Here is a 15,690-nt window from a genome sequence, read left to right on the forward strand (position 1 = left end):
CATATTTCTTACAGTATTCTTTTCTCCTTTCTCATCAGTTGTTTTTTTGTATAATATCGTTCATGGTCGATTCTCGGCTTAATAAATAAATATGACACGCAAGAAGGTTGCATCTATTACAAATAACCAATCTTTCTAGCATAATCCATACAGTGTTATTTAATAGTTAAGGTTTTGTTGACATGGGAATTCTACAAGACAACAGGTATAGTATGAGTTTTATTCATCACAGTATAATCACTCAAAATCTGCATTCCTATCATTTCCTATTTCTCCTGGTAATCGACTGGATCATGAAGACGTTAACATATAGGGGGATGATGGGATACAGAGGACAGCTAAGATGCAGCTGGACGATCTAGACTTGGCAGATGATCTGGCTCTTCTATTGCACACGCAAAAACAAATGCAGGAGAAGATGACCAGTGTAGCAGCAGCCTCAGCAGCAGTAGGCCTCAATGTACACAAGGGGAAAAGCAAGATTCTCCGATACAACACAACATGCACCAATCCAATCACAACTGACGGAGAAGATTTGGAAGATGTAAACACCTTTACATATTTAGGCAGCATCATTGATGAACACGGTGGATTTGATGCAGTTGTGAAGGCGCGGATCGGAAAAGCAAGAGCAGCATATTCACAACTGAGGAACATCTGGAACTCAAAGCAACTGTCAACCAACATCAAGGTCAGAATTTTTAATACAAATGTCAAGACAGTTCTATTGTATAGGGCGGAAACTTGGAGAACTACAAAAGTGATCATCCACAAGATACAAGTGTTTATTAACAGTTGTCTACGCAAAATATTTTGGAACCGTTGGAGAGACACTATCAGCGACAACCTATTGCGGGGGAGAACAAACCAGATTCCAGAAAAGCAAAAAATTCGGAAGAAGTGCTGGAAGTGGATAGGACACAAATTGAGGAAATCACACAACTGCGTCACAAGGTAAGCCCTCACTTGGAATCCTGAAGGCCAAAGGGGGAGAGGAAGACCAAATAACACACTACATCGAAAAATGGAGACAGACATGAGAAGAATGAACAAAAATTGGATAGGATTAGAAAGGAAAGCCCATAACAGAGTGGTTTGCAGAATGCTGGTCGGCGGCCTATGCTCCATTGGCGTAAATAAATAAGTAAGTAAGTAAGTAAGAATAATAAATTCGATTATAAAACTAAATCAATAGACAAGTCAATACATATTTAGATATATATAAATAAATAAAACGTAATCAAACTAAAAATTATAACTAACGTTTCTTCTAAAACTGGTAAAGGGGACTTATCTACTGCATCTAATTTTCCCAAATTATTATTAATGTCTTTCACAGGTTTTGAACTCATTCGACCAGATAATGCACGATTATCTTTAACTGATACTTGATTCGATGTAATTGGTTTAGTTATTTTTTCATCTTGTCGTTTACCTCTTTTCTTCATGTTTCTGATAAGAAAATATGGGATAAATACAATTTACCTTTTAAACTAAAATCACAAAACATTAAATGACATTATGCAAATGTGCAACGGTATATAGAATGTTACCTATTACAAACAGTACAAGGAGGAAATTATCCAAATATGATAGACATTCAGGTAATACCTAGACTTAGAATACACAAAAATGGTATATAAAGTTCAACGAAGAAGAAATTATAAACCAGTTTATCATGTAGAGTGTCTCATGTAACTAAGATCACGATTCATGAAGTCTACATATTAATAGAATGTCTTAATTTACTTAAAACTACCTTCCTTTTAACAAACTTTTAACTCATTGGTACAAGGTTAACGTCAGAGTCAACAATATTTATGAAAGAATTTCAAAATAATCACCTGATTTCCAATTTGGCATTAATGTTTTTTTATCTGCACCATCTATGAATGCTTTCAGTCAAACTACTGACACATGTTTCGAAGAAATATAGCATTCTAGTTACAACACAAGTTCACTTCACCACAATAAATACTTGTTAATAGCATGAAACGTTTACTTAACTACACTGTCTAGGATCTCACATGATTCACTAATCATTTCCACTGTACTTAACACTGCTACACACCACCTATAATCGATTACCAATAAATATTTTAACTCTCCATCTGTAGATAGCTATGACCCACCGTACAAGTGTAGCTTAGATTAAAGCTCTATACATAATATACACCTTTTCGAAATATATTTGACATCCGTTTAGGTCTTATAATTGTTGTAGACTAGTAGTTCCCAAAACATTTCTGTATTTTTGTTTATATCTTATTGACTACAAACATGTCATGAGTCATATAATAACTGAAAATAGTTAAAACTAACGTGGTTCACCATTCATCTAAGTAAACTAGTTTCGTAACTTCATCTCACATGATTTATCATTCAGGTATATATTTGTTAGGATGTATTTAAAATGTCCTTGTTTTGTTCATGCTTTGGGTATTATTTAGTTCTGAAACAACAGTATAGAACGCTGATTCTTAAGAAGCTTGCGGAAAAAAACATGTGACCTATATAAACATATCTAAACGTTGAAACCGAATGATAACTGATTACATTCATCCTAGATAGTTCTTCTTTTTATAAAGTCTTAAACTCTCTACAAACCATTATATATTCTCAAAATACATGTGTTTTTTTGGGACTTCATATAAAAACAAACAATATCACAAGAACTAAAAATACACATTACTTCCCAAATATATTGTGGTGAACAAGAATACGAGTGGGGACAATCGAATGTATTTGAACCAGAACTTACAAAACATCCCATTGAAATAAGAGAACCATACAATAAATAGTTAATTTGCAAAATATCAACCAATTGTCTCAAACTTGACTATTTCTTTTGCAAATATCAGTCCATCCTCTCAGATTTCATTGTTTCATTCATTTTCATACCAATTGCTTTCCGTCCCCATTCTTTCCTTCTAGATCTATCTACTGAAATACATCCTATTTCTGAACATCGTTATATACTAATTATGTGGATATAAGTAGCTCATACTACACTCGCCCCCCCCTTTAAAGCATCCGTTCTTGCGGTGGTTCTACCACGCCCCCGTCAAATGTCGAGACGGTGTCACGCTGACCTCCACAGCTTCAACGACATGCTGGGGCACCAACATCTGATATCCACCCGGCACCTGAGACGCCCGACGCCTGCGCTCCAGCAAGCTGTTGAGCCATATATAGTCAATGTTCGCCCAGCAGCCGCATTTCCCACGGCTCCTACCCGTCGACATCACTCGCTACAGCCAACTCCAACCCGCCAGAACACTACACTCGACGTCACCTCTCTGTACCAAACTGCCTCAACTAGCAACTCGGCCTCAGGCCCACAACGGCTGTAACTGACACCAAATGTAGTGATTAGAACTCTGGTTAGAACAACCGACTTATGTTCAGCACAAAATTACAGAGTTACTTGGTAAAATAGAAAAACCATAGTCTAATACTTCATTTACAAAATGTTCATTCATTGTCGCCAACTTCATTGTTCCTGTATTTCCACACCAATTGTTTTCTGATCTCCTCAATCTTTTTGCTACCAGAAATATAATACTTATATCAATATATAAGTAGTACACACATATCTAAATATTACTTTTTTCAAAGAAAAGATTAATAAAACTATTTACCTTTCCATTTCTAATCGTTTCATTTCAGCTTCTTGTTCTTCACGTAATTGTTCTTCTTGTATACGTTTTTTTTCTAATTCAATTTGATGTTTTTCATGACGTAATTCATATTGTAAATGATCAATGATTTGACGTTCATTCTCATTTAATTCATCATATTCATAATCAGTTAAATCAATTAACTTTTCATGATATTGTTTATTGAATACATTTTTGATTTCATTTAATTTTATTTGTTTTTCATTGATATATTGTTTATATTGTTCATAATTGAATTTAATACTTATTGTATAAATATATTTATAATTATTTTTAAAATATTTTAATAATAATTCTATTGTTGCTATGCTATTTTTTGTAAAATCTGATTCAATTCCATCTATAACTATACCTTTATTGGTATTATTATTATTATTGTTACTATGGTGATTGAAATATTCATGTAATAAATGTAATATTATATCATCAGGTAAAATTGTTGTATATAATTGTTCATTATTTAATAAATTTAATGTTGATTTATCAATAGATGATTTGATTATATCATCAAACATTGAATATGTAATTCGTCGTGATTTGCATGTTGTATTATATTCAGGTATAGTTGATGACTTATAAACAAGGGAAAAATTAATGAGGAATATGAGTAATAAGACCAGCAAATTAATTTAATCATTTTACATGATCATGTTAGTAACTGATATATACTGATTTGAGCATGGACTAACTGTTAGTCAATCATTTTTTCAATAAGCGTAAGACAAAATGGCTGGGACATGTGTTACTTATGCCCAATTAACGACTGCCCCGACGTGCGATGTTTTATGGTGTAAGAGTTGGTTGGAAGAAAGCTAGGGGTGACCAGATCAAATCCATGAAGTCACTGTTAAGTGAACTGAACCATGTTAGTAAGTGAGGACTATCTGGTTCCGGGCATCCGTGAGATGATAGCAACCGATGATTAGAGACCTTGAATCACATGGCTCAAAATCATTTGTAATGGCGCAGGTGCATCCACTCTTTGTGTTCTCCTAAATTCTAATCTTCTGAATTCTTCATGTCCCTTATTTTCTTTCCAAATTTATTTCACTGTATTATATTCCTTGAATAGCATCTTCAAATCCTAATCTTTCCGATTACTGTTTATACTCTTACTACCTCTACCACTATGGGATTTGAATTGACAGTTGTATCTGTGTGCTGATGTGGTATGGCATATGCAACTGATGTACGTACGTACAGAGTTCTACTTTGTTACTGACTGACGTATAAGTAATTTTACAATGATTATCGGTATAGGGTTGTGGAGGTTTTTAAGTTTTTGATTGAGATCTTGGACCCATGGATGTTAGACCAACATTTAAAACTTGGAAGCACTGGATGTCCGTTTCGTCCTATTGTGGGACTCCTCAGAAGTGCGCATCCTTGATTCCGCCACGTGCGGTTCAAACTGAGGGTTTCGGTGTTGCGTTTGGACGCTTAGCCTCTAGACCACTGAGCTGGTATCCAACAGTGTTAATGTCTATCCCCAACCAGTCCACGATTCTGTATAAGACTTCAATAAAGATTGAAGTTTTAAGTGTCTTTATATATTTAAAGATACCGATGGAATATTGGAAAATAAATAGAATAGTTGAGTCAAGAAGTATATTTAATAGCATATTTGACAGTTTTAATAGTTATAAATTCATAAATAATGTGGACTTGGCAAACTTTCTTAGGTAATATCAAATATAAGATAATTGATCAACTCGAATGAAAACTAATTATTCTAGAATTCACAAATAAACTATTTTTACTCTCATGTTTGTTACGGATTGATCTCAGTTGGATACCATTAAAAAGGAACAATGGAACAACTAGTATGGAACAATTTATCTTAAATATATTTTCATTTTTCTTACGAATTACCCTGCTCCTTGAATGCTGCTATAATTGTTATAATTCAATTAATCTATTATAAAAATGTACAAACTCACAGTATCGTTTAATTTTCGAGGTACATTTAATGCACCACGATATCCCATCATTTTGTGTGGAACTTGACCTTGTCGATTAACTGATGTTTTATGTTGTTGACCAGTGGTTACTTTGGATTGTTCTCCACTAATAGATGCAGTAGATAGATCAACTGTTAAAATTAGTTTTTTTTGAAAAAAAAAAAAGCAAATTTAGAAATAAATCAAAAGTAGATGAATCAATCACATATAGTAGTGACATGATGATACTATCAATGAGTTTGTTGACTGAGTTAGCTACCGTCGTATATATTTGTGGGCTTGACTCACGTTGATGAATAACGGAATTAAATAAGTCAAATACAACAAAAGGAGTTTGAATACGTATATTTCTTATAATCGTTGATCGGAAAGCGAAGCAAAACAAAATAACACGAAATGGAGGTGAATTAGCCAACTAGATTTAACTATGTGTGAACCGATATTTGTAGTCAGACATATGATGAGTAGGACAAAGAATGCAGACATGTACTCTTAGATAAAAACATTCAAGACTGATAAGCGAATAAGGGTGAGACTATAATTTATGGACGACATTTAAACGACGATAATCTGACCTTGAGAGTGTTCACCTAATAACTAGGACTAAATGAGGGTTATAAACCAGTGTCAGGATTTACATTTGATAGTTAAAGTTAGGAATTACAGTGAGGGTTTTCATCATGAACTGACATCAGCTAGAATGCCAAAATTCTATTTATCCAAATGGATGGGTGAATTTTGCGCCAAAATCCGAGACCTGTTATCGTGTACGTGATTGGTTCGTCCATAAATTATAATCTCACCGCGAATCAGTGTCAAGTTTAAAATATATTTTTGAGAAGAATGAATAAATTGCTCTATCCGGAAACTAGAACAACCTATGTGGGCTCGACGTAGGGCCAGTACTACACCCATCAAACAGTGAGTTTCAATAATAATAATAATAATAATAATAATAATAATAATAATAATAATAATAATAATAATATAAGTTTTGGATCATTCTTTACCGAAGAAAGTAAACAGTAGTATTAAGGTCAGTCAAACTAAATAATATGAAGCAGTAATTAACATGTAACTTTTTAAATTACAGACGAGTCATAGTTTTACCGTAAGTGAATGAAATGAAACTTTACTATCAATGAATTACATGAAATCACGAAACCATTACTTTCTAAAGAACATTAAAAGTAATACGTGTTTCAGATAAACTTCAGGTTATCTTTGATCAATTTAGCTTGACCTTTTAATAATTATAAACTATCTTGGTTGGTTCCCTGGCACTTTAACAATAACTTTGGACGAGTTTGCATAGAAATTATTAAATACAATGAGAAAGACTAAGATTCTATGTTTAAAAAACAAAATGACAATCCAGAGCTTGATTGATTATTTAATAAGCACGAATTGCAATTAATATCTTGTCATGATTACAAAACATGAATCAATTCTTTAACGCCAGACTGAATTATGTTGTAATGTTTCTGTTTTTTATAGAATGTAATTAACTCGTTTAATCAATAACTTGTACAGTTGCCTATGCATCAGTTCCATAGATTCTTCTGGTTATTTCTATAAACCAAAAGATTCACAAATTCCGTTTTATTAGCATTTAAATAGCACTGTACACGTAAGAACATTCCCACTTCTTTGTGCTCATCAAAGAGTTGTCTTTTTGATTAAATGAGTTTACCTTCGTTAAATGAAGTTTTTAAAACATATGTTAATTATGACTACCTCTATGAACAGTGTTTCCTGGTATAGAAGCAAATCTGAACAAAGCTATGAACTGGGCAAATTAGGCATCAGTCCATAAAGTCATTGATTGTTGGTCTGAGCCATGTAGGTAGACGTAGGCTATCAAGTTGGATTCCGTGAAATAATCATGATCAATGATTGTCAGTGTTAAACAAGATGGGTTAGTATCATTCACAATGAATTTCACTATCTAATTTTACTCAAGATTTTGCATTTCTGTAATTATTTATACATACTTTTCCAGTCTATTTATTCATGCCATTATTTTTAATCCTTAATCTTTCCCATAGTTACTGCTAGAAAAATTATTTCCATTACTTTTGGGAGTTAAACTTGTTAGTTTCTCTTTGTCATACTAATGTAGTATGACAAATTGGACAAATGTATTATTTCACTGGTTGAAATCATGAGTCGATTGAAGCTAGACCACCATGGAAAACCTGGAAGCACTGGACGACCGTTTTGTCCTACTATGGGACTCCTCAGCAGTGCGCATCCACGATCCCTCTCCCCGCAAGATTCGAACCCAGGACCCATCAGTCTCGCGCCAGGCGCTTAACCAACTAGACCACTGAGCCGGCATCCAACGGTGTTAATGTTTAACCTCAACCAATCCACGAAGTTGCGCCACCGTACACCGAGACTGACAGGTCCTGGGTTCGAATCTCACGGGAAGCGGGATCGTGGATGCGCACTTGTGAGGAGTCCCATACTAGGACGTAACGGCCGTGCAGTGCTACCTGGTTTTCCATGGGGGTCTAGCTTCAAATGACTCATGATTTCAACCAGTGAAATTTCTAAAATCTCCACAAAACCCATTCTGAAAATGTATTATTTATGAGAAACTTTAAAATGATGATAACGGATTGATTTTCCATCATATATTCATTTATTCTACTGAAGACACTTAAAAGAAATGTAGATGATTTTACTGTGTATGATGAAATTTGTCACATTCAGATTAGATTAAAATGAATAGGTTAACATCAAATTTTGAACGATAGTCTCTGTTAGATATCAAACTATTATATTGAAGATTATATATGAAAATGAACGAAATAATCTCAGGAAATTACTTGACAACTTGAACTGATGCCTACATGTACCTGGTCCTACGTTGTAGCTGATTGACTTGACTCAAATAAACTTTATCATTTTTGTTTAAAAGTAAAACCAGTTGTTACTCAGTTTTTATTTTTTGTGTTAGATTTTTTTCCTATGAATTCTTTTTAATCTTCATGTATATTTTGTTAATTGTTATATCCCGATGAGAATAATGAATGGTCATTGTTGGAATCTATATCTGAACTAATACTATAAGTATATTTTTATTATATAGTTGTTAAATAACTAAGCCAGTCATATTCGTGTTCCTCTTATCATAAGCTTCATTTTGACCTATGAACTATTATTATACCATTGACCATTCTCGAGTTATGCCCAGTTTATCAATTATTATCTCCCACATTCACAGTCACTTTTGGTTAAATCTTGTACAAATGTTGTTTCCTATTTTATGATATGATGTGATCTGTTTGGTTGTTACATGAACTGAGTATGTTTGAAATAAATGATTTATATTGCAGAGGCTGAGAATGGTGTTCTGGACTTAGCAGAAAGGGTTAGGCGGGAAGCAGGACCGATAAAAAGACTCTAGACTGCTAGTACTTGTTTTATGTGTCATTGGTCCGGTCGATAATTTACTGTTCTCTAATTGGCCACAAACACACAAGTTATAACATTAGTAATGAAGAAAAATTTCGCTCACGTCTACTATGTGTCTTTGATGTAAACCAAAATATTAATTTGTATACAATTCATACTCTCTGTCGTTTCATTTTATCCTCATATGAGCTTTTAAAAAAAGGCTATGTTATGCTGCACCAGGAACTCGAATGATATCAGTTATTGTTAATGTGGAACCCTATTGACTTTCTTATAAGACTGACTAGAAATGAAAAAAATAGTTTCGTCACTAACTGTTTAGTGTTATTTACTGGTTTCACTTTAATGACCCTGTATCTGACTCCAATTAGATCGTATGATGATTGCTATCGAAATACACGTGCCGCCAATCCTCATATACAATTTTTGACTTAAATCGCGTTGGCGAATAACTGAATTCAATAAGTCAAATACGAGAATGGATTTCGAATAGGTATATTTCATACAACCTTTGATCCATACAGACGACTAAAGAAACGAAGCGAAGAACGGGAATTGGAGGACAGCGAAGCGAAACGAATAGGAGATGGCATGTGAACTAACATGATTCAATAAAGTGTGAACCGATAATTATAGTCAAACCAAAATAAGTTAGACACATCATGAATCAGGTAAATAATTAACACACATACACTCACATAAAAAGTCAGGGTTAATAAGCAAATAAATGACAAGAACAAAATGTAGAATGAATAAATTGGCCTATCCAGAAGCTAAAATAGCTTATGTGGGCTTAACATATCACCAGCCGCTACACACTCTATTAATCTTACATAATAATTTTCACCTTGTTTAACGTTTGGCATTACGTATTGCAATGTGCTCAAGGTGAAATAATAACACTTTAAATTAAAGTATATGGAATACAAATTATATGATGTAAACTGTACAAGAGCAGAATAAACCGAAAACGTTTTCCTTCAATATATATATATATATATATATATATATATATATATATATATATATATGCATTTATATGCAAGTGTAAGGTATATTTTTCAAGAAACCTATCGAATAGACTTTTTATTTTATTCTGAATATTTCCTATGGCATCAAACATTTAATACTCAATAGACCTAACATTATCATCATATGAAATTTCTTCATGTAGGTGTTAGCACAGCCTGTATGAACATCGAATCATACAGGGATACGTCAGAAGGACTAATTAAATGATCATCTTTTACTTTGATTGTCAAAGTGTATACTATATTCATAGTTTTATAGTTCGATTTATATATTAATCCAAAAGCTGGTGGTAGGTGGTGAGGTAATAACCGGGAGATCATTTCATTATTCATTATCGCTATTTAGAACTAACGAGATAACTTTATCAAATACCTTGGTGACATATGTCAACTAGAAATAGGGCTGAAGTTCATGGCTTCATGCCGATTGTTCTTAACTGTCCCCTAGACTGTTGGATCAACACTAAATACTAGGTAAAATGTAACACTGGTTACTAATCACTGATTAAATCAATGTAAATATCTCTGTCCCAAAGGAAATTACTAGCAGCATGAAAAATTCAATGATGAAATCTTCAACTTTGACACCTGATCATACAGATATAAGTAACATACGAATGGTTAGTTTCCTTAAGACTACATTTTTACCTCATTAGAAAATTTTGATTAACAAAAAACCAAAGTATATCATTTCTCATTAATTTTCTATTGAGATCATGAGTCGATCAACGTTAGACCACTACTGCAAACATGGAAGCACTGAACGGCCGTTTCGTCCTGGTATAGGCTCCTCGGAAGTGCACATCCACGATTCCACAAGCAGGACTGGAACTCGGAACCTTCGATCTTGCGCGCGAATGCTCAACTTATGGACCATTGATGTAAATGTCTAACTTAAACCAATCACGCCGATTGATTTCAACCATATCTATCAATTTTAATCTCATATTTCTTATTCATTAAAATTATTTACCTTCATCTTTTTGTGCATCATCTGATAATTCTACAGGTGAATCTAATTTAACTTCTAAATCAGCTAATTGTTGTAACTGACATTGTTCTAGTTCATGTTCTTGAAGTTCTTTTTGTTTTGTATACAATTTTGCTTGAATTATTTCTAGACCAACATTTAAACAGATTTGTCTTGCTTGACAAGCTGCATCAGTTGTACTTGTAAGTAATGCTTCAATAATAATTTGATTAAGGTTAATTACAATTGCTTGATATTTACTAGCTAAATCTTTGACAATATCTATAAAGTACAGAAATCATATTTAAAAAAGTACGAAAAACATGATTTATTGTAGAAAATTATGAATTACTAAGTGATTAACAAGTGTAAATATCTTAATTCAATAGGAGGACTGTTGCAATATGAATAGAACAATAATAGAGGTGTGATGATAATTAAGCCATACAATTCACACTTAATTAGTTGGCATTTAGTGTCCATAGATAAGGCATGTGCTTTACACCTTCTAAGTACAAAATACTTTTACAAGACTGACAGGAGCCTGTGCCTGCACTCACTTCTGAGCGTGAGCAGATACAATTGATTGACAAGTCCGTGCATGTGTGCAGAAGTGTAAGTGCTGATGGTGGCATAAATGATGAGATCAATTCATGTATAATGAAGGCTGGAGAGATCTATGCCGATATCAGCCATTTTTGGCGCTTTCTAGATGTCAGTCCGGCTGTAAAAGGTCAACGCGTTAGTGAGTGCAATTTTTTTCTATGCTTCTGAAACCTGACCTCTCCGAGTTGAAGATGTTAGAAGACTCTCTCTGTGTCTTATCATCGTTGTCTCCGAAGGATTGCTGACATCCAGTGGCAAAACCGTGTTAGTAATGCAGAGGTTCGACATCATGTGTTTGGGCACAGCGACGATAATTCAATTGGTGTCATTATCTTCAAACATTGACTTCGGTGACTTGAACATGTTCTACGAATGTCGTCCAAGAGAATTCCACGCCATGCATTATTTGTCGACACTGGAACCAGTTAGAAAAAGCAGAGAGGTGGTGCATGCATGACATGCTCTCATGGAATGCAAGAAAGTTGTGCAGAACCGGCTTCTGTTGGTCTTTCACAACTCCCTGGTTGAAGTCTTAGAGATGGTGCAACACAGTGGATTGTGACTTTATCAGATAGGGCTCAGAATAGAAACCAGTGGCAATCCTATTGTAACTTTCTTTTACTTTCTTCATAAAAGTGAACGTAACTTCTTTAACTGGAAGAATTCTTTCTGCTTGTATTTTTTTGACTGAACTGCTCCCCATATCATTAATATTCTTCTTATTATTATTATTTCATTTTCATGCACTAATTTTTCATTCATCATTGTTTTGTGTTTGATTATACTAACCCTCCTTTCTCTATCTCTTCATGACCTCACTTTCATTGTGTGGCGCTTATGTTTTAGTGCCCCCTTACACCAATGATTATGTGCTTAAATAAGTTAACGAATAACGTGCTTGGTTGACAATGAGTAGCATGATTTTCAATAACTGATGACCCATTTGTTCGCAGAAGATTACAGGTAAAACTTGCTGACAAGTTCTATCTAGCATAAGGTTAAAGCTTCTTGTTAACTGATTTCAACCAGCATACATACTTCAGTTTAAAAAATTGATTCATTCTTTATCCTATGTTAAAACCGAGTAACTTACAAACAATCTTTTCCAAAGTTCTCAGTCCACAGCAATTGTTGTGTTATTTGGTAAGTAATTGAAAAATGATTGTAAATCACTCATTCATTTATAATAACATCGTAGAACACCTAATATCTACAGAGTAATTCATTTCTGGAAAGTAAATTCGTCTTTTACTTTAAGCTATCGATTGTAAGATTGATAAACTTTGACAATCATTTTCAAATCATATGGTAACCTACTCTTTGTAAAACTTGAATCTATATCTATGTACACATAATGGTAATTGGCCTTTAATTGAACTATTTAGGATTTTTGATTTTGCTAATGAAAAATGTAATTCATGAAATCATCTGAAAAGTTTATTTGAAGAAAATATAAAGATCATCATAGTTTCTTTAAACCATGAAATTATGTCTTAGTGAATACAAAAGTTGACAATTTGGAGACTGATATTAAACCAAAAACACATTAGGTATGATATATTAATTACCATCCGTATAACTTAGCTTAACAAATTTGATGAATTATTAATACTTCCATTTAATCACATCAGTTTCTATTGTAATTATTTACATTTTTAATCACATTGAATAAAGATGTGATCGGTGATTAAAAATCAGTCAGTCAGTCACAATGTAGAACTTCGTACGTCCATACATCAGTTCCAGGTGCCACACCACATTAGCACAGAGATGCAGTTGTCGATTCGAATCATATAGTGGTAGAGGTAGTAAGAGTATAAGCAGTAATCGGAAAGATTAGGGTTTGAAGATGTTATTCAAGGAATATAACACAGTGAAATAAATTTGGAAAGAAAATAAGGGACATGAAGAATTCAGAAGATTAGAATTTAGGAGAACACAAAGAGTGGATGCACCTCTGCCATTGCAAACGACTTTGAGCCAGGTAGTCCTCACCTACTAACATGGTTCAGTTCACTTGTCAGTGACTTCATGTATTTGTACCATGTTTTGATCTGGCCGCCCCTAACTTCCTTCCAACCAACTTCTACACCATAAAACATCGCAGTTTGGGACAGTCAGTAATTGGGCATACGTAACACATGTCCCAGCCATCTGAACTGATTAAGTTCCACTACTTCATCAATTGATTTGCCATCCTTACCTAGTACCCGTTTCCTAACACCTGCATTACCTACTCAGTGGTCCCAGGATAATATTAACTAAGCATGCCAAACATTTAAAATTTTTCTATCATAAGTCATAGGACACTGATATTCTGCAAACTTCTCATACCTATAGATAATTTTAAATGAAATCATTGGCAGAACCTTTGGATATCAAACTAATATGGTCATCCTGAAACCTAAATGTCAATGGTTTAATGCCTTATGGAGTTGTGTGTAAGAAACATATTCAGTACTTTATTGTCTCAAATGTTTTCTTATTTAGTTTATGTCAGTTAATTTATTAAAAGCATTAAAAAATGAGGATTACTAGCGACTAAATACTTAACTAGCTTATGGCAAATGCTTAATTGAAATATAAATAACTTACCACGTCTAATAGATTCTAATGCTCCATTGACAAGAATTACAATACCAAATTTACCTGATTTATATGACTCATGAGTTAAATCCATACCCAAATGTCGTGATATTGCTAGTGATACAGGTGTAACATCTAATGTTTGTTTTCCATTACTGAAATTATTGAAATTTGATATTTTACTACCTTCATGTTTAATCTCATCGAGAATTAATTCAGACAATACATTTCGATGATCAGATTTATTACGTTCTGATGTACTAGTTGAAGTAGTATTATTTGTTGGAGTTGTATTAGTGGTGGTTGTACTAGATTTTTTCACCTCTTTTAATGATGTACTTGATGAAGAAACTCCTATGAACTGAAAAAAAGGATATATATATGATATTGTATTGAGCTAAATAAGGAAATGTGAGGAGTGATTTTGCCTGACATATCAAGATGACTATATTTAATCGTCTCTCTATACAATGGCTACATTGCCCAGTTTCAGCTCAAAATTTAAACTTGCTAAGAATCAGGTACATCAAGCCCCAAATAAGAACTTTCTAATCGAAAATCTGTATGTATCAATCATCACCTGCATTCAGACTATATATATATATATTAACAAAACATGTTGCTAATTTATCCAATGTACACCCATCCACGTCAACTAATAGCATACTCTGAAAAAAATGATGATGTTCTTTCATCTCCCGAATTCTCTTACTTATAAAGGCATCTAAAATTAGCTGTAAATGCGTTATACGATTATCCAAAAGAGTTAAATGATCATAAATGTTTTTTTAATTGATTTCAACTATCATTCGTCAAACTGGCAGGCACAAAACTTCAAACTACTATAATTGCTTATCGTCCTGACCGTTGCTGCTACCTTGACGTTGTGGTTGGACTTGCCTATCGTGATGAACCAATCGAACTATACTGATTGGGACAATCGTTCCTTAAGATCGTATCTTGTCAGACACGTTGGTTGAAGAACAGTAAGATTAAAAGCAACAAACCCAAGGTCCGAGGTGAAGTTGTACTGCTGACTGTATGGAGGTGTGACGGCAGTAAGGTGTTTCCCTTAGAAAACCAGTATAACAGCGACGCTGCCTTCCCACAATGAGGGGTTAGTAAAGGTCGACTCTAAAAATGCACATCTCACCCTACCCTACGGATTTCCGTTCCGATAGTGAGATCCCAACAAGTACGGAGCCAACACGAAAATTACTCACAAAATGGTTATGTGTGACTGGCTTCAAGTAATTGTCTCTTGGGCACTGCATTCACACTCTCAGGTCACCAAGACCAACTCTCACCCAATTTCCCTTTCAAGTACCTCTAGCAGAACCCTTCCACAGTGTGAGCAACTGAGAAGTGATAACTGCCCTCATACCTCTAACAGTACTCAAAACTAATATTTATCCTAGTAAAAATAATAAATA

General features: G+C 33.8%; 1 protein-coding gene across 1 annotated transcript in view; it reads right to left on the reverse strand.

Moving 5' to 3' along the window:
- Positions 1-15,690, reverse strand: part of MS3_00010891 (uncharacterized protein) — a gene marked incomplete at both ends in the record, with an annotated part of 133,298 nt that overhangs the window by 100,545 nt on the left and 17,063 nt on the right. Inside the window, 5 exons of the mRNA XM_051219305.1 lie at positions 1,264-1,452; positions 3,642-4,252; positions 5,621-5,772; positions 11,069-11,347; positions 14,267-14,618. Of these exons, the coding sequence (XP_051066084.1) occupies positions 1,264-1,452; positions 3,642-4,252; positions 5,621-5,772; positions 11,069-11,347; positions 14,267-14,618 (1,583 nt within the window). The remainder of the gene's footprint in view (positions 1-1,263; positions 1,453-3,641; positions 4,253-5,620; positions 5,773-11,068; positions 11,348-14,266; positions 14,619-15,690) is intronic.

The sequence above is a fragment of the Schistosoma haematobium genome, chromosome 4 (genome assembly GCF_000699445.3).
Source record: "Schistosoma haematobium chromosome 4, whole genome shotgun sequence".
In the NCBI taxonomy this organism is placed as follows: Eukaryota; Metazoa; Platyhelminthes; class Trematoda; order Strigeidida; family Schistosomatidae; genus Schistosoma; species Schistosoma haematobium.